The sequence below is a fragment of the Equus caballus genome, chromosome 10, assembly GCF_041296265.1.
Source record: "Equus caballus isolate H_3958 breed thoroughbred chromosome 10, TB-T2T, whole genome shotgun sequence".
In the NCBI taxonomy this organism is placed as follows: domain Eukaryota; kingdom Metazoa; phylum Chordata; class Mammalia; order Perissodactyla; family Equidae; genus Equus; species Equus caballus.
Window position 1 is genome coordinate 76,302,071 of NC_091693.1, and position 18,867 is coordinate 76,320,937.

At 36.4% G+C, this 18,867-nt stretch overlaps 1 protein-coding gene across 10 annotated transcripts in view; it reads right to left on the reverse strand.

Moving 5' to 3' along the window:
• TBC1D32 (TBC1 domain family member 32) overlaps window positions 1-18,867 on the reverse strand; it is a 187,842-nt gene that overhangs the window by 119,898 nt on the left and 49,077 nt on the right. For 9 of the 10 annotated variants that reach the window (XR_011422150.1, XR_011422151.1, XR_011422149.1 and 6 more), the window contains 4 exons: window positions 17,913-18,055; window positions 14,291-14,418; window positions 2,053-2,254; window positions 1,454-1,536 (listed from right to left, as the gene is read on the reverse strand). Coding sequence is in view for 7 of the 10 variants with exons in the window: in XM_070223689.1 (XP_070079790.1) it covers window positions 1,454-1,536; window positions 2,053-2,254; window positions 14,291-14,418; window positions 17,913-18,055 (556 nt within the window). In the remaining 3 variants the exon portion in view is untranslated. The remainder of the gene's footprint in view (window positions 1-1,453; window positions 1,537-2,052; window positions 2,255-14,290; window positions 14,419-17,912; window positions 18,056-18,867) is intronic. The other variant, XM_070223691.1, reaches the window with a different exon arrangement.

Below are 18,867 nucleotides of genomic sequence, written 5' to 3' on the forward strand. Positions count from 1 at the left end.
TCATTGGTTTGAATCCTGGGCGCAGACATGGCACTGCTCATCAAACCACGCTGAGGCAGTGTCCCACATGCCACAACTACAAGGACCCACAACTAAAATATACAACTATGTACTGGGGGGATTTGGGGAGAAAAAGCAATTAAAAAAAAAGAAAAGATTAGCAACAGTTGTTAGCTCAGGTATCGATCTTAAAAAAAAAAATACGTTAATTATGTTCCCTCTTACGTCTAGCCTATTGACCACACTATTTCTTCCCCTGGAATCATTTTAGTTCCATGGATTCATTTTAATTTAGTTTAACAACAACTTCTTCTTGAAAGATTTCCCCTACAAGTTAGCTCCAATGGACCTTACTTGACCCCTACCATATAAATTTAGCATACTATAATGTCACATTGCATTTACTTATTTGTATTCCACACTACACAATCAGCTCTCTAAAGCATATAGGTATCCTCAGGACTCAGCAAAGCACTTGGTCCAATAGATAGCTGAATCAATGAGTAGAAAATGAACACATGAATGAAAATGAAAACCAACAGACAAATCATAGAAGATCTCAATGAAAACAGATCTAAAAACAGAAATGTTTCTTCTTACTCCCACATGCAAAAAACAAAAGGCAGTTGATCTGACAACTATATCAGAAAAAATTACAGTTCGTTTTAGAGAATTAACCATTGTCGAACCATTATACTGTTAAGGAAATGCAAAAAGCTTTTTGTTTGACTGGCTGTTTGGTTTTGCTTGTTTGTTTTTTAAGCTGAAACTATAGCTACCTAAAAAGAAACCTTGACTTTTTTAATTTCTCTTAACCAAGTATATCACTTAAAGTTCTCTCTAATTACCTTTTAGACTATGCCAACACTCAATTAAGAAGAGATTCTAGGAACATTTGTCACCAGATCTTAATTTTAAAAATACCTATTTCTTCCCCATTAATCTGACTGCATATCCTATTGATATCTGTGAAAAAACATGGAGGCATTTAAATCAAAAATTGGTATAATTACTGATTTAAATAATTTTCCAATGCCAAAATCTAATTAAAATGCACTCCCACACATTTTGAAGAGTCATAATTTAAAAATAAATGGACTTCATTGGCATTTGAAAACGCTTTACTTCTACTGAACTCCCTAGTTTTAGCTTTCTAATTTTAGTATTTGGTAATTCTCCAAGTTTTCTGGAAACACTACAACATGTCAAGTTTCCTAACCCAAAATGTAAATACAGGATGAAGGAAATAAAATATTGCTAGATTTCTTTTTTTGAAAGGTACAAGTATTATATGATCTCTGAAGTTCCTCCTAGGTGTAATTTCCCTTGATCCTATATGTATATATTAACCTTCCTGTAAAATCTTTTTTGCTACAATAGTCTATTACATTCTCATTTTAAAATTATTTCAGCAAATGTAAAAAACAAATGAGTTTAAATCAATTGTACTTACATGTTTGGGGATTCCAGGTTTATCGAAGAAATAGAATCTGAACCCACCACTGGAGTAGGAATTCTTTCTGATAGCAAACTTGTCTAAAATATAATAGATCAATTTACATTATATATATATTTTTATTGACAGCATTACTCATAAGATCTCGTGCTACATTTTTATATTTGATTCTTGATGTAATTAAATTACCTTCAAAATTTAAGTTATTTGATTCTTAAACATCATGTAAATTGCTTCATAAAGCATTTAAACAGGGTAAAAAGACTTAGTCCACTAACATATACTTGACTATTGCTACACTATCACCTCCAGTGTCCATAAGAAAAACTCAGCTGTCTGTAAAGATTGCTCAAATTCAAGTTTAAACTTCCAAAGAGGTTTGCCAGTACTGCCTCTCTGGTACTAAAGTCTAGTACTAAAGGCAGTACTAAAGTCATCTTGTGCCAAATGAGAAAGCATTACGTATTAGAGTACTGTGATGCTAACGAAGCCATATTTGCTCCAGTAAAATATTTTAACACCAGTAAGATACTACAATAGTGACTATTTGAAATAAAGATTAGCAGGGAAGAAAAAAGAAGTTCAGGAATACTTGCCTTCTTCCATGCCTTTGCTATAGATTCATGCAAATTATAAGGAAGTGACACCTGCAAGCCTTCACACGTACTATATATGTGACGACACACGGAAATGAAAGCTCCTTTAACCACAGGCAACATTTCCGATCCAGAAAAAATACAAATATCTTCATCTAGAAGTTTTTTCGAAAACTGGGCAATTATATGAGCACCTGTAGGACTAAAAGATGAAACCTAAAAGTGATTCTAAGCTTACAAATCATTATTTCATAGAGCACTAGCAAAAAGGAGGCCTAGCACAAACTTCAGTTGGCTGGTTCCTTCTTTGTCCTCCTCTAGCTTTTCTCTGACTTCTCCATATTCCTGCTCCTACCCACGTGCAGCTGTCTAATAATGAGAGCAGTTTCAGTAGAAAAGAGTAAAGAACATATGGATAGGAAAAAGCAACAAGACTACACACTTACAGGGTTATAGACATCATGGGTCCAGGGCCACACATAACTTCGCTTGATTCTATAGTGAAAACATAATGCTGAGTTCTCCATTCCTAGCACTTGTTATACGTTTCCTATTCCATTATCAGGACTTAGCTCCCCTAACTCAAAGGCTGGGACACTCTAATAGTAATAATAATAATAGATAAAGAAGAACACAGTAAATGTTTATAAAGTGCCAGGCAATGTTGTATTTTAAGTGTATTAACTTATTTAGTCCTTACAATAAACCTATGAAGCAGCTATATTATTCTTCAATTTTTACAGATAAGAAAATATAGCTAAGGCTTACAGAAGTTAAGTAACTTGAACAATATCACACAGCTAGCAAGAGCTGGAGCCAAGACTCAAACCCAGGCTGTCTGGCTTCAGAACAGCACACTTTTCATTAGTTTTTCTGGCTTTAAAAAAATAAAATAGGCAGTAGACAGGATAAGGTACTGACTCTCCATGTACTCCTCATCTATCTTCAACAGTTACAGCATTTTGCCAGTCTTGTTTTATTTATTCCCTGACCTCGCCCTCTACTGGAGTATAATACGATAAATTCCAAAAATCGTATCATTTTACCCAGTGTCCATCTCTAACTGATAAAGGTTTCTATGTTACATGCTAATACCCCACCCAACAAAATTCATTACAACTTTTTACTATCTGACAGCCTATGTCAAAATTCCCCTGACTCTCTTAAGGTTGTCTTTTTACAATAGGTTTATTCAAATCAGAATTCAAACAAGGCCCACAGAGCGCAGCAGGTTGCTGTAGTTATTTAGGCCCCTTTCCCTTTGTCCCACATCACTGATTCATTGGAGAAATGGAGTTATTTTTCCCGTCCATTCTTTATTTAGATAATTGCTTCACCATGGTATCATTTAGTATGTTCCTCTAGTTCCCCATATTTCCTATAAAGTGATAATTAGATCTAGAAACTTAATTAGATTTAAGTTCAATTACTTTTCTTTTTTCTTGGCAAAATAACTTCAGAGGTGGCTGCTGCTGTGCACCTCCTCTCGCATCACATCACAAGGCACATGTCTGGTTGGCCCAGTTTTAGTAGTGCTAAAACTCAGTCCATCAGATGGTATCGGCCTGAACTCCCCAGTAGGAAGTCCTTCCCACCAGCCTTTCATCTAAAGGTTTTAGCATCAATTCATGATCATTTCCTAAATCCACTATTTCTTTAGGGTTTACCAAATGGTGACTCTAATTATATTATTTATTTTGTGTTTTATTAGCTAAAATTTTCTATGAAGAACTTTATCCTCAGGAACTTAAAAGTTATATTAAAAAAGTGTTTGTACAGGAAAGCCTGGAAAAAATGCTTGAATCTTTTTTTATCAATTTGCAAAGTAATGAATTGGTGCCAACACAACCTCAATAGGTAATTGACAAGGTCGTCTTTAAAATTTTTTTAAATTTTCGTACCTTTTTTAAAACCATGTATCTTTATGTACTTTATATGTACTTTGATCCATCGCAGTCATTATTTTCTTGGTCTTCAAATTTCCCACCTTAAATCAGTAGGAGGCCCCTTCTGGTAGCTTGAAGGTACTTTTGACACTATCCTACTAGTCTTAGATATTTCCTCAATGTCTAAAATAGTTAAGATATCCCAGGATCACCCAGCACATTTTCTGGCCCAACCTAGAAACAGCAATTTCTTCAAAGATCCCACCCTCTTCTTAGAGCAAAAGAGATATTTAGAGACCACAATCTGGATGCCAGTTCAAGGTGAAGGGGTTGTCATTACTTCTAGGCCTTTCCAGTGGTAGTGCTAAGAAAAGTAATTTTTTAAGAAAAATAAGTTTAGACTTATATTTCCATTATGAATATAAAATTCAAGTTATTCTAGTTCCTTATGATGCTAACTGATATTTGCTTCATCTTAGAATATGTGCATAATAGTTCCAAAATATACACAAAGTAGTTTAAGATTGATGATTTTCCACTTCAATGATTTTTTTTTACCTTAGAATATATCCCACTATAAACGTTCAATCAACTTAGGTCACTTGAACTAATTCTTTTCTCTGCATGGGTATGTCACTAACTTGACTATTTGGTGGTTAAATTCACTTATTTCCATCAGTTTGAATTTTTTTAATTTGACTTTTTTAAAATTTAACTTTGTTTTACATTTAGTATGTAAAAGTTACACGGTTCCAAAATCAAATCTAGGTACAATTAATACCCTACATGTCTTACACCCACACCTCCCTATCCACAAATTGTTCTCCCTTCCTCTAAAACTATTGTCATTACTTTTCAGTTTATCTTTTCATCATTCCCTTTTGAAAAATATAAATAAATATGATTTATTCATATTACCTTCTATTATACAGAAGGTAGCATTCTATGAACATTCTTCTGTGTTTTGTTCTTTCACTTAGTGTATCCTGAAGATAACTCCCCAGCAGTACACCAAAAAGCCCTCACTCCCTTTTTACAGCTGCTAAGCACTCTGTTGTGTGAACATAATTTAATCAACTAGCGTCTTGTTAACAGACATTCAAGATTCCAATCTTTTGCTAATATAATTAATCAGAAACTCTTAAGTACTGCACAATGAGGAGTCAGAAGAAATTCTTTCTGACACTTTATGTCTTATCTGTTTAACTTCAATGTGAGGGAGATTGCTAAAAGAAAAAACCTAGAAATCATAAAGATAATGATTGGAAAAAACTTGACTACATACAATTACATTATATCTATACAGCAGGAAAAAACTTAAAAGGGAAGTGATGGACAATAAAAACAAACCTTGGAATTCATGACAAAGAGACTTCCTAATTTTAAAAAAGAATTGTTATATACAGGTAAGAAAAAGTCTTCCAGTTAAATATGGCAGATTGAACACACATTCACATCTGCTTCCTCCTGAAATACTAAAGTGCAAAACTAAACAATTTTCAGAAGGCTTTTATAGCTGTCAAGGACAAGAAGAAAGGATGTGATAGTAACAAAGTTTTGGAACCTAGAAAGTAGAACAACAAGGAGTAATTCAGGACCTGGAAAAACCAAATCATCAACCAGTGCAGAAAAGAGAATCAACACAATTATTTCATAGAACTTCTCAAAAAACTCAAATTGGTGGCACCAAATATCTATGGAATTGGGGTTAAAAGTGGGACTGAAAACAGAAGAGTTGCCTGAAAGTCAGTTTAAGAATGAGTTTGCAGGGCCAGCCCCATGGCCTAGTGGTTGAGTTTGGCATGCTCCACTTCAGTGGCCCATATTCACAGGTTCAGATCCCAGGCACGGACCAACACCATTTGTTAGCCATGCTGTGGCAGCAACCCACATATAAAGTGCAGGAAGATTGGCACAGATGTTAGCTCAGGGCTAACCTTCCTCAGCAAAAATAAATTAATTAATTAAATTAATTTTTTTAAAAAAAGAATGAGTTTGACCTCCAGATTCCCTACCACATTCTGTGCAACCACTCCAGTGCACTTCTTGGAAGGTAGGCAGAGGTCAAGAACATAGACGGTCCCATGTGATTAAATCAAAGTTTATATAGTAAAGCTTGAAACCCATCACCTTTTCTACCCAGTTGTCTTCTCCCACTAGGCTTATACTCTCTTCATGCAGCTACTATAAGAGCCTTCTCTATGGAATCTGACCGGAACAAAGAAAAGACTAAAGTTACTGACATTAAAGGTTCCCCAAACAATAACACAGCAAGCTTCCTCTACAGTAAAGGCCACAGGTGACAAGGCCCACTTTTCTGCAGTTTTCAAGCAGCTTTTTAATGACTTTTAAATATTTGAAGAAATCTCTAATTTAAAAAGGGACCAAGACAACAAATACAAAAATCAACTTGAAAGGACAAAAGAAAATGAGAAATGAGAACTTCATTACCTTCATAGAGGTAAAAGAACTTATATTCATGAAACAAAAATAGGATGATAGAGGCCGGCCCCATGGCTGAGTGATTCAAGTTCCATGTGCTCTGCTTCAGTGGCCTGGGTTTGAGGGTTCAGATCCTGGGCATGGACCTACTCCACTCATCAGCTATGCTGTGGAGGCATCCCACAAACAAAGTAGAGACGGACTGGAACAGATGTTAGCTTAGGGCTAATCTTCTTCAACCTTGGCAATGGATGTTAGCTCAGGGCAAAGCTTCCTCACCAAAAAAAAAAAAGAAAAAAAAGAATAGGATGCTATAGCAAGAATGTGCTCTTCTAAAAAGAAGAATACAACTTCAGAAATGAAAATCTCAATTTCAACAGAAGGACTGAAAAATACAGTTGAGGATTTCCTAGAAAATGAAAAAAAAAAAGGCAAGGCATAGAAAATAGAACAGATAAGGAAGTCTAAATCCAAATAATACGAGTTTAAGAGAAAAAAGAAATAATCCAGCTATCTTCCCTAAATGGAAAGACATAAATCTTCAAATTAAAAATGTACATCGAGTAGATAAAAGTAGAACTTCATCAAGAGATATCATCATAAAATTTCAAACAGTAATAGCCAAGAGAAGATTGAAAAGCTTCCAGAAGGAGGGGAAAAATATAAAGCTACCCCATAATGAGGATAAAGGTTGTTAGCAGCATAAAAGCTATGTGCCAGACCAAGGCAGCAACTGGTCCTGAATAAAATAGGTCAGAAGGCTTTAAAAAAAAAGTCTTCCATAAAATTAAATTGATAGAATTTGTCTAGTATTTGAATATATTGAGAGAAGACAATTAATTAGGAAAGACCACGTGGATGATATAGCAATGCAGTGAAATTTAAGTACATTAAAAATTATGCCAACAAACCAAAGAAAGAGAATTATTAATTCCAGAGAAAACAAGGAGTTGTAAAAGAAAAGAAAAGTAATCACATGGCTAGGCCATGAAGATTGTTCTTAAGATGGATACAGTATGACTCTAGCCAAGGCTATTATTCACTGTATTGCACTTATGTGGGGGAGACCAGTGTGTGTATTTTGGGGGGCATGCGGAAAGAGAGATGAATCAATGGATGATGCCTTAAACTAAAAATCAGGAAGTATTATAAGCACATGGTTTAATGATACAGAAGTAAACTCTAAAGGAAACATCAATGGCAGCTGAAAGTACTTACCTCTGAAGAACAAGAAAGAAACTGCTGTTTTTTACAATAAGCCTTGCAAGTTTACTGTGTGCATATATAAATCTGAGCAGATGAAAAAAATCAAACTAAAAAATGGATAAATGATATGGAAAGGAACACTACTATCACAAAATGGAAATAGCCAATAACCATGTCTCCATAGGAGCAATGAGATGCTAAAACTCAACAAGAGTCAGGTCAATATGTATGAAAACAAGATTTCTCACCCATTAGGTTGCCAAAACAATGTCAAATCTACTATATAGTCCTGACAAGAATATGTAAAGGGCACTCCATGCTTCTCATACCCTGCCAGCAAGAAGGTAAAATCCTACAACACTGGAAAATAATCTGGCAGTATCTATGAAATGTAAAATATCCACGCCCCTCTGACTCAGCAATACCTTTTTTAGGACTACCTACTGAAATAAAAAACGCTAGTATATAAGATATTTCATGAAGAAGACATAAAATATTTTATTTTTCCTATTACTAAGTGACCTAATTGATAAGTTTCCTCAAAGTGATAATTGCAAAAAATATTTGGTGATTAAAGCTTAAGGAAAAGTGAAATGAAAGACAGCAGTGTTATGAGGGACAGGAGGGAAGAACTGGGAATAATCTTAGAAGGTTCTTGCACTATCTGTTAAGTGGTGTACTGTTATAGGAAAGAGGACTTCATGCCAGTAATTATGACTAATGAAGTTTTAAATATTACAAACTTAAGGGCAACCACTAAGAAGAGTAAAAAGAAGTATAATTGATATGCTAAGAGAGGAGAAAAAAATGGCATTATATAAAACGCTCAACTAAAACCAGGGAAGGAGGACACGTGTCCACACACATCTGCGTCCCACTGCTCCTGAGAACTCAGTAAAATAACACTACAGGTGCACAAAAGGGAAAACTCCTAAACAGTGGCAAGAATGGGAAGAGAGAGAGGTTTTAAAGACTGCTGGGGAAAGGGCAGACAGGGAGAGAGCAGCTCCAGATCACACCGGCAGGGAACCCACAGTGTGAATGCCCTGCCTGGGCCACAGAGCAGGAGAGCCCACGGCAAGGCTCTGGGCTCAGAGTCAGCAAGGGCAGCGGGGCCCAAGGTGAGGAGGGGTCTGTGGTCTGCCACTGCCGCAACTCACACTCACCTCAGGAGCATGAGCAGCTTTTATCCCAGGGCAAAACTCTGAACAAATACTGAGGGCAAGTAAAGGCTTCTCCAGAGGGAGAAAGGAACATCCAAGATAAAAGCCTTCTTTATTCTGGCATCTGGAATGTCCCCAATATGATAGGAAACTCCCAGCAATTCACTTGTTCTCAGAAAAGCTGCTCATCAACTCACCATATTGGTCCACACAGAGCTGCCAATCAGAATCCTGTTCAGGAAAGGTCTAGCTGGAAACTCTCCAACTTAAAAAAATAAATGGAAGAGCCATCATCTACATCTATTTTGTCTTAAATATGGACAGAACCAGCAACATGAAAAGATCAAATTACACAGAAAAGCTGATCTGAGAGGAAAGGGGAGAACTCAGAGAAGAGAAGAGAACAGCTCACTACTAGGCGCAAAGGGATTTGGAAAGATATCACAGCCATTAAGCAAGAACAGAAGACCAAGTAAGCTGATTACTCATGGCAGATTAAACCACATGTTTATCTCAGCGCCCTCCCATCAAGCCCCAGAAAAATAGGGATCAAGAAATCAAGAGATGTAAACCCACAATGAAAAAAAGGAAAAGAAACAAGAACAGCCAAAAGATGTCAGCAGTGACTCAAAAGAGGGAAAGCAGCAAGACACATGGTAACTGAGGAGCAGCTCAGGAGAAGCGGAGCTGCAGAACTCAGCAGCAGCAGGCACAGCCCAAGCCCAGAGGTCTGAGGCACCACGGAGAGCCAAGGACAGGAGGTAGGTGGGGCTGAAAACCAGTGGAGTGGTCTAAGGTCTTCCAGCCTATAGCCCCTTCCCAATCCTAGTAGAAGACTGGAGGTTTACTCTCTAGAGAGGTGAATATCATTGCCAGTAGCCAGAGTTAGTGTTTTTTAATTTTTAAATTTACAGCTCAGTTTGGTCACACTAGCCATACTTCAAGTGCTCAACAGCAGCAAGTGGCTAGTGGCAACCTTACTGAATGGTGCAGATCCAGAACATTCCATCACTGCATAAAGCTCTACTGGACAGAGCTGTTCTGGAGAGGGTAAGCCTAAAAGGCTAAGAGCTGGAAACCAGGTGCCGGTGAGGACAGCCACATAGTGCCTGACTAGACAAGGAGTCAGAGGGGTGGAAGTCAGCATTCTGGACCAGGATGGCCCCTCCTGCACTGGGTGACAGGATCTGGCAGCCAGGCATGTGCTCCCCAGCAGGAAAACCCAGTCCATTTGACCATTTGACAAGTTTGAAAAATACCAAACTAAGGACAAGAGCTCTTGGAAAATAAAAACGATTGTCAAAATAAATTCAAGAACATCCTCTATGTGCAAAACAAAGAGACTGAAACAGAGAACTATGAGGGAAAAGCTAAGGTACCCAGAGGACCACTCAGGGAAATTCAACCTCCAAGTCACAGGCGCACCAGAAAGAGAACGCAGAAACAGAAAAACGATCAAACACAAAACAGAAGCAGTCCCTCATGTCAAAGGATGCAAGTCTTCAGCCTAATGTTGTCCAGCTAACACCTAAGAAAATAAAAAAAGGCCTAGAGCAAGTCACACCCTCATGAAACATCAGGTCCTAGAAACTTTCAGAGGCAAAACAAAATTCCTGAAAAAGAAGAAACTCAGACATCAGACTTGGCGATAGTGGAGCAGGAAGACAATGTAACCAGGTCTTCAGTCTCCATTCAGCCAAGCCATCAACCAAGTAAGAAAATTATTTATTCTACCTGAGATAGGTGGGAGTTCAGAAGCTTACCTTCTACAAAACTTAGGTTAGGTACTTGAAGAAAACACCATGCCCAGCACTCAGCCTACTCTTTATAAGACACATGTGTGCACACTAAAAGCTGACCCTTGCGTTACCATTGTGAGGCGCAGTTTAAAGTTTCAACAGCCCTGTGTGGCAGGCAGTGCTGACTATCCCTAATTCACAGGTGAGGAGACTCAGTCACCAAGAAGCACATGACTGCGTGGTGGAGCTGGGATGCGAACCCAAGTGGTCTGAACCAGGGCTCAGGCACCTAACCTCACTCCATGCTGATGCTCAACTTAGTTACTATTCTACCTTCCTCCTTCCTGTTCACTGCCAGGAGTCTGTGTTACTTTCGTAGGTAGAAAAAATAAAATTTTAATCAGTGTGAAATCGGTCAAAAATAAAGAAAAGAAGAAAAGAAAGTCACCCCCCCATACTAAATTAAAGCTAAGGAAATCCAAGCCTCAAAGTCTCCATCTATATAATAGAGATGACCACAAAGGCCCTCTCTTTAGCTGCGGTGAGGATTAAATGGTGAGCCTCGTAAAGACCTTGGTCCTGTGTGAATATTGTCAGAAAGACAAAATGTTCCCAGATGTAAACAGACTAAAACACACACATGATGAAAAAAATAAATAAATAACAGAAAGCAGAAAAAGAGTGGATAACCAAAAAAAGGAAAGAACAAGGGCAAAAATGGAAAACAGTAACAAATATGATACATATTAATCCCCTATATCAATAGTCATTCTAAATGTCAACAATCTAAAAATATCACTTAAAAGACAGACCATCAGAGTAGATTAAAAAAAAACACAAGACCCAACTACATGTTGTCTATACAAGCCAACTTTACATATAAGAACAAAGACAGATTAAAAGTAAAGGGATGGGGAAAGATACACCACGCTGAAAATCAAAAGAAAGCTGCAGTAGCTATATTAATTTCAGACAGAGCAGAATTCACAGCAAGAAAAATTATCAAAGAGGGGCATTACATAATGATAAAGGGATCAATTTTCCAGAAGACATGATAATCCTTAATTTGTATGCACCTCACAGCTCAAAATATGTGAAGCAAAAACTGACAGAACTGTAAGGAGAAATAGATAACTGACCAATATAGTTAGAGATTAACACTCCTCTGTCAGTAACTGACACATCCAGCATGAAGATAGTCAGTAAGGACACAGGTGAACTGAGCAACACCATTAACCAACGGGATATAGTTGACATCTATAGAACACTTCATCCAACAACAGTGGAATATACCTTTTTCTCAAACTCTCACAGATCAATCACCAAGACAGACCACATTCTGGGTCATAAAACACACCTTAAAGTGAAAAGAATATAAATCATACAAAATATGCTCTCAGACTTATAAACAACACATAGGTCAAAAAAGACTCCCGAGAAGTTTAAAAATATTTTGAACTAAATGAAAATGAAAATACAACTTGTCAATATCTGTGGGATGCAGCAAAAACAGTGCTTAGAGGGAAATTTATAGTATTGAATGCATATATTAGAAAGAAGAAAGACCTAAAGATCAATAATCTAAACTTCCACCAGAGAAAACTAGACAAAGTACAAACTAATTCCAAAGGAAGCAAAAAATACAAACCAGAACAGAAATCAATGAAATTAGAAGCAGGAAATCAATAGAGAAAAAAAGAAACCAAAAGCTACTCTCTTTAAAAGATCAATAAAATTGATAAGCCTCTAGCCAGGTTAAAGGAAAAGAAGAGAAGACACACATTATTAATACTATCAGAAATGAAAGAGGGGTCATCACTACTGATCTCATGGACAGTAAAGGAGTATTAAAGGAATATTATGAACAATCTATGCCCATAAACTTGATAACCTAGATAAGTGGATCAATTCCTTGAAAGTTACAATCTGCCAAAACTCACACAAGAAGAAATAAACAATTTGAATAAGCCCATATACATTAAATATGAGCCAATAATTATCGATCTTCCAAAACAGAAAACAACAGGCACAAATAGGATCACTGGTGAATTCTATCAAACATTTAAGGAAGAAACTGTACCAATTCTCTACAATCTCTTCCAGAAGACAGAAGCAGAGCCAATACTTCCTAATTCATTATGAGGCCAGGATTACAACATCAAGACCAGACACAGATATTACAAAACTACAGACAGACACCTCTCATGAACATATACACAAAAATTCTCAACAAATATTAGCAAATCAAATCCAACAATGTATAAAAAGAATTATATACCACAACCAAGTGAGATTTATTCTAGGTATGCAAGTCAGGTTCAATATTTAAAAATCAAGGGGCCGGCCCCGTGGCTGAGTGGTTAAGTTCTCACGCTCCGCTGCAGGCCGCCCAGTGTTTCGTCGGTTCGAATCCTGTGTGCGGACATGGCAACGCTCATCGAACCACGCTGAGGAGCCATCCAACATGCCACAACTAGAAGGACCCACAACTAAGAATATACAACCATGTACCAGGGGGCTTTGGGGAAAAAAAGGAAAAAAATAAAATCTTTAAAAAAAAAAAATCAATTAACTTAATCCATCAGATCAACAGGATAAAGAAAAGAACCCTTACTGTGGCATTACTTATGGAGGCAAAATCCTAGACATAATGTGATATCCATCAACAGGTGGAAAGTTTGAAAATTACAGTAATGCCAAATCAAAAAGTATTATGGAGCTATTAAAAATAATGTCTCATTCCATATTCACCTAGGAAGATGCTCATGGTTACACAAAAAAGAAAACTGCAGAGTAACAAACATGATACCATTTTGTGAAGAAGAAATAAAAATTCTATGAATATGAATAAGTTTCAAGTGCAGAGAAAGTCTAGAAGTAGAACCAAAATGTTACCTCTGGTTAAGCCAGGAGATGGAACTGAGTGGGAGTAGAGAATGAAGATGAGAAAGTAGTTAGCTTTTCCTTTGTGCATTTTTGTATGGTTTGACTTGAATCAATCATGTGTGGCTTTAGAAGTTTGAAGAGGAGTCTGAGGGAGCAAAAAGATCCCATCTAGAGTGAACTCGCCTATTCTAGTTTTGAAATTACAGACATCAAGGTCTACTCTGCCTACATTGTCCATAATCTTGATTACTCCTTCAACTTTCTGAAGATCATCTAATATATTGGGGGATGGTCAGAAAACCTAACCGTACCTAGAATAGTTATCCAGATTTTCATCAACATATAGCATGATATTTTGGAAACTGTGAATCAGATTGAGAAAATACAGTAGACCCCCCCTTATCTGTGATTTCACTTTCTGAGGTTTCAGTTACCCACGGTCAACCGCAGTCTGAAAATATTAAATGGAAAATTCCAGAAACAATTCATAAGTTTAAGTTGCTGCATCATTCTGAGTAGAATTATGAAATCTCATGCTGTGCCATCCCATCCTGCCCAGAATGTGAATTAACCCTCTGTCCAGTCTATCCATGTTGTATACGCTACCCTGTTAGTCACTTAGTAATTGTCTCAGTCATCAGATCGACTGCCACGGTATTGCAGTGCTTGTATTCAAGTAACCCTTGTTTTACTTACTAATGGTCCCAAAGCACCATTCATCTCTTACTGTGCCTAACTTACAAATTAAACTTTATCATAGGTTTGCATGTATAGGAAAAGACATAGTATATATAAGTATTAGTAATATCTGCATTTTCAAGCATACACTGGGGGTCTTGGAATGTACCCCCAGCAGATAAGGAGGGACTACTGTATGGTAAAAATTCCATAAATTATTTAAAACATAAACACATACCTTTTTTCTTCAGAAGAGTTCATATTTTCTCCATAAAGAAGTAAGATAAGTCCTTCTTCTACAGACGCAATTCTTGCCAAAATATCAGCTATGTGAATTAATGCTGTTTCAGAGCAATTTGGAACAGCCTATACATTAAAAATATAACAAAATAATTGTATGACAGGCTAACATATCACAGACTAAAATTCAAAGGTGGTAGTGTAGTCTAATAAAGTTATATTACCACAACAAAAAGAAAGTTAATGATTGTTTGGCTGTGAAATAATATGTCTGAATTAAATGTGTCATTATATTCTCTTACTAGCACAGTTGATGAGGCAAACACATACAGACTTTTTACCTAAGCCAGTTATTGTTTATCAAGACAGTTGGAGGAATTGCTACTTCTATTACGGATTTATATATAATTCTGATTGACAAATGCAGTAGCTCCTTTATTTCCACTTTGCCTTTACTTCCAACACACTGGCTTCTTGTATATCCAGTCTAATTTTATTATACATGCGTATCTAACATACTACCATCCTTCTAAGGGTTAGCATCACTTCCTGCAACTGAACTGGTCATGAATTGTAGGTCTGACTAAAGAAAGCCATCTCATAGGCCAACCAATAGCCAATGATGTCACATAATTAGAAAACATAGACTAAACCAATTATATTTCATCACTTTTGACTTTCAATGGAAGTAGTAAAAATATCCTTGCCAGTGTATGACAAATTAGTACAAAGCAAATACTAAAAAGTAGAGTCAAGTTAATGCTGGAGCCACATAGAAGCCTAAATTTACTAAAGTTCCTGTTTTTTTCTGGGGCTTATTTATTTACCTGTACCTGCATAGATGCCAATGCACATATTCTCTATAATAAATTTGAGTATCTATACATTGTAACCAATAAATTCCAATAAATTCAGTGGGTTAGCTTAACTAATGATAAGCCAAGTACATTCACCTGAAGAAGTCCTAACTCTATCAGACGGTCCATCACTTGCAGACTAAATGTCTCTCTTAAAACAACTTCTCTGCCTAGAATACTTTCCTTCCTTCACACATACACACAAAATTATTTTTTAACTTTCTGCTCTTTATTTTCAATTTTTTATTTGTTTAATAGTCTGCCTTTCCTATTAGAGTAGCTCCTCAAAAGCAATGAATATGTCTTTGTCACGTCTATATTTCAAGTACCCAGCAGTCAATGATACAGTAGTGGCTCAGTGGGTGAGGCTGAATGTCTTAAGTCAAATACTGAATGTCTATTATGTGCCAGAGGGCTCTTCTTCACTCTCAAGAATAATTCCAGCATAATACACAGACAATTACACAAATACATAGCATGGGAATATAGAGAAAGAAACACCTAACCTTGTCAGGAAGAACTGGGAGAAAATTTCAGAGATAAAATAAACTATGGTCTGAAGACAGGAATTTTTCATGTAGACCAAGTTTAAGACTTTCTAGGACGGGGGAAAAGTGTACAAACATAGTGAAATATCAAACTTGTTTAGAAAATGCAAATGAGCTATTATAACTGGAATATATGGAAATAAAATAGGTAGGACACAAAAAAACAGAAAACTTGGTAAAAATCTAGCTAAAAAGTTTGAAATTTATCTAGCAAGCAACAAGCAGGAAAGCATTGTTACAGTCTTAGTGGCAATATAGGGGATCGGCTAGAAAGGTGAAAGACTGGAAAAAAAACAAATAAGGAAATTACTTCAATATTCCAAGCAAGGAATTATCACAGCTTAAATGAAAGCAGTAGCAGTGAGGATAAAGAGAAATATACAGATTTTAGAGATACGAAGGAAAACAAATCTATAGATCTTCATGACAAATTGAATGAAGAGACTGAGGAAGGAGTCCAGATTTACAGCAGTCCTACTCACCACAAAGGGAAATGCGAGTAAGCCTGAAGAAGCGAAGCAGAGGCAGAAAAATGTACTACTGTTTTGAAAATGTCGAGTTTGACTTGCTCACGGAATAACTCCAAAAAGTGTTCAGCAGGCAGCTAAAGACAAATCTGAAGCTGAAGAGTTCTAAATTTAGAACTCTATATCTAATCCATGGGACTGGAAAAGATCATCTGGGAAAAGTGTACTGACAGAAAAGAAAGGGAACCAGGTCCCGAATCACTGAAGACAGCAGGGACGTGGAAGGAAGCCCTCAGACGTAACAAAAGGGTTAGAAAGGGAGGGAAAAAAAATAGAATGACTTTAGGAAAGCCAAGTAAATATAACTTCAGAAGTTGTCTACTGCGTTAACAATCAGGCAAATAATAGGAGGAAAAGTGATCCCTAGTTAGATATTTAGGAAGTTATGGATAACAGCAATCAAAGCAGCAGCAGTGATGTGGTGGAGGCAGGATCCTAATGGACTGATTTGAAAACTTATTGGGAAGAGAGGGAGCCAAGACAACAACGGCAGCCTTCCATAATTAAAAGTTTATCGTTAAAAAGACCAGATATTAGGTGGTAGCTAAAGATGTGCATTGGGTAAGAGCTTCTGCCATCCCAACTATGAGACAGACTCAGACTCATTTATAGGTAAAGGAAAGATGCCAAAAGAAAATAAAAAGTTACAGATATGAGAAAGCACAGACACAAATAACAGCTATGGTACCAGAACCAAGAGCATGTTCCTCAAGCTCTGATATATGGTCTGTATTTTACGATACTATTTATTTTATGGCATTCTATTATATTAAGCTATATTATGAATTCTGTTTCTCCTCTGCTTATTTTGCCTCCCCAAGGTTGATTGTAAGATCAAAGTAATTCATAATATCACCTTAGTTTCCCAGAATTCCATACTTTGTACCACATTCACATAAATGCTTAATGTTTTTTGAATGAGCAATGAATAACGAATACATGGATGGGTGAGCAGTTGCATGGCCCATTGAGGGGGGGCACAGGAGGGAGATGAAACCAATAAAACACTACAAAACATAGACACGGAAAGGCAAAAACCTTTAGCCTATTGAAGCTTTCAGTCATTCCACAGAAGCTTAACTTATAGAAGTGAAGGGATATACTGGACAGACCACAATACTAGGAGTGGTACCAACTCTGCCACCTGTTAAATGTCTGACCTTGAGCAAGTCACTTTCAGCCTCAGTTGTGAGGATTAAATTACATAATATAAGGAGATATACTGTACAAACCATAAAGAGACACGCATATTTCAGAACTGGGATGCTCATAAGCTTTTTTTCTAAAGTAATACTGGTTCTTCATATAAATCAGAACTGGCTCTTCAGAAAAATAATCATCTTTCCAAAGGCTATAAATTTGCCAATAAAACAAATAAAACATTCACAAGATCTATTAGATTTGCAAGACAAGCTTCTTAATAACTTCTCAGTCTTTATAACCATCAGATCTAAGCCTGACTAGAAAACATTTTAAGATGTCATATGTACTTTTTCCCCCACCTTATAACTAATCAATCAACTGACTGCATAAACTGATTTAATAAATAAAAATCTATGTCAGCATAAAATACATTCATATATGGAAGACGGTGTAACAGTTCAAATATATTGAATTTAGAAATAATGTCCCATTGAATATTCACTAATACCCAGTTAAGAGACTCTTTCTTTCTAGCAAGTACCAACCTTAGTTCGTTTCATTAAAGCATAAATAGGTTGAAGAAGTGCCTCAATCACACTGCTGCTATATAAGCATTCAATAGCACATTCTTTTTGATCACAGAGTATCCGCAGAATTTCAGTAACCACAGATGCAGGAGAGTAATTCTCTGACAAACAAGAAGTATTTCTAAAAATTAAAACTTTAAACATTAATTACTTTTAATGTAGCTTTTATTTATGGGTTAACTATTGCTGTTCCAAAATGTTCAACATCAAGGTTAAATAGTTTTTAAAAACTCACACAATTCAATGCCCAAAGGATGATGTATGACCAAATTATAAACTGAAACTTAAGGGGATATCAATTAGCTTACCATATCTTCAAGATAATGAAAGGTGAGGAAATGACAAATACGAACGCCAAAGACAACAACATAAGAGCATTCTCTGTTTGACACTAAATCATTGCTTGACATTGAGGATTGGGTTTGAAGCAAACCTGTAACTTTTCTCCCAGCAAACACTTACTTGGATTCACTTTTATTCTTTTGCTTAAAAAAAATGTATTCAGGTGTTGAGCCAGGTAGAAAATTAGAGTAAGACAAAATGATGGCCAAAAAGGCGGCAGAGGGGAGGAGAGACTTTCTTGGAGACTAGTATACTCCTTGTGTTACCATAAAACCAGTGAAATGAAGGAGTATTTTTAAGATTTTCTTTTAAAATATACACAGGAAAACATAAATACACATAAATATAACACAGGGAACAGTCACTAAAATGAGTGTGATATTTTTTGTTTTATAAATTAATGTATTTTCAGATTATCTGACCTCCTAATATAGTCACAAAATAGTGTTTTGCATGAGAACTAAAGAACTAAAAGTTAGCAGTGTAAGGCTGTCTTAGTAAGACACAATACTAAAAGTAACACCAAAATTCTTAATTTATATTACAATATTCTATACTCCACGAACGTACT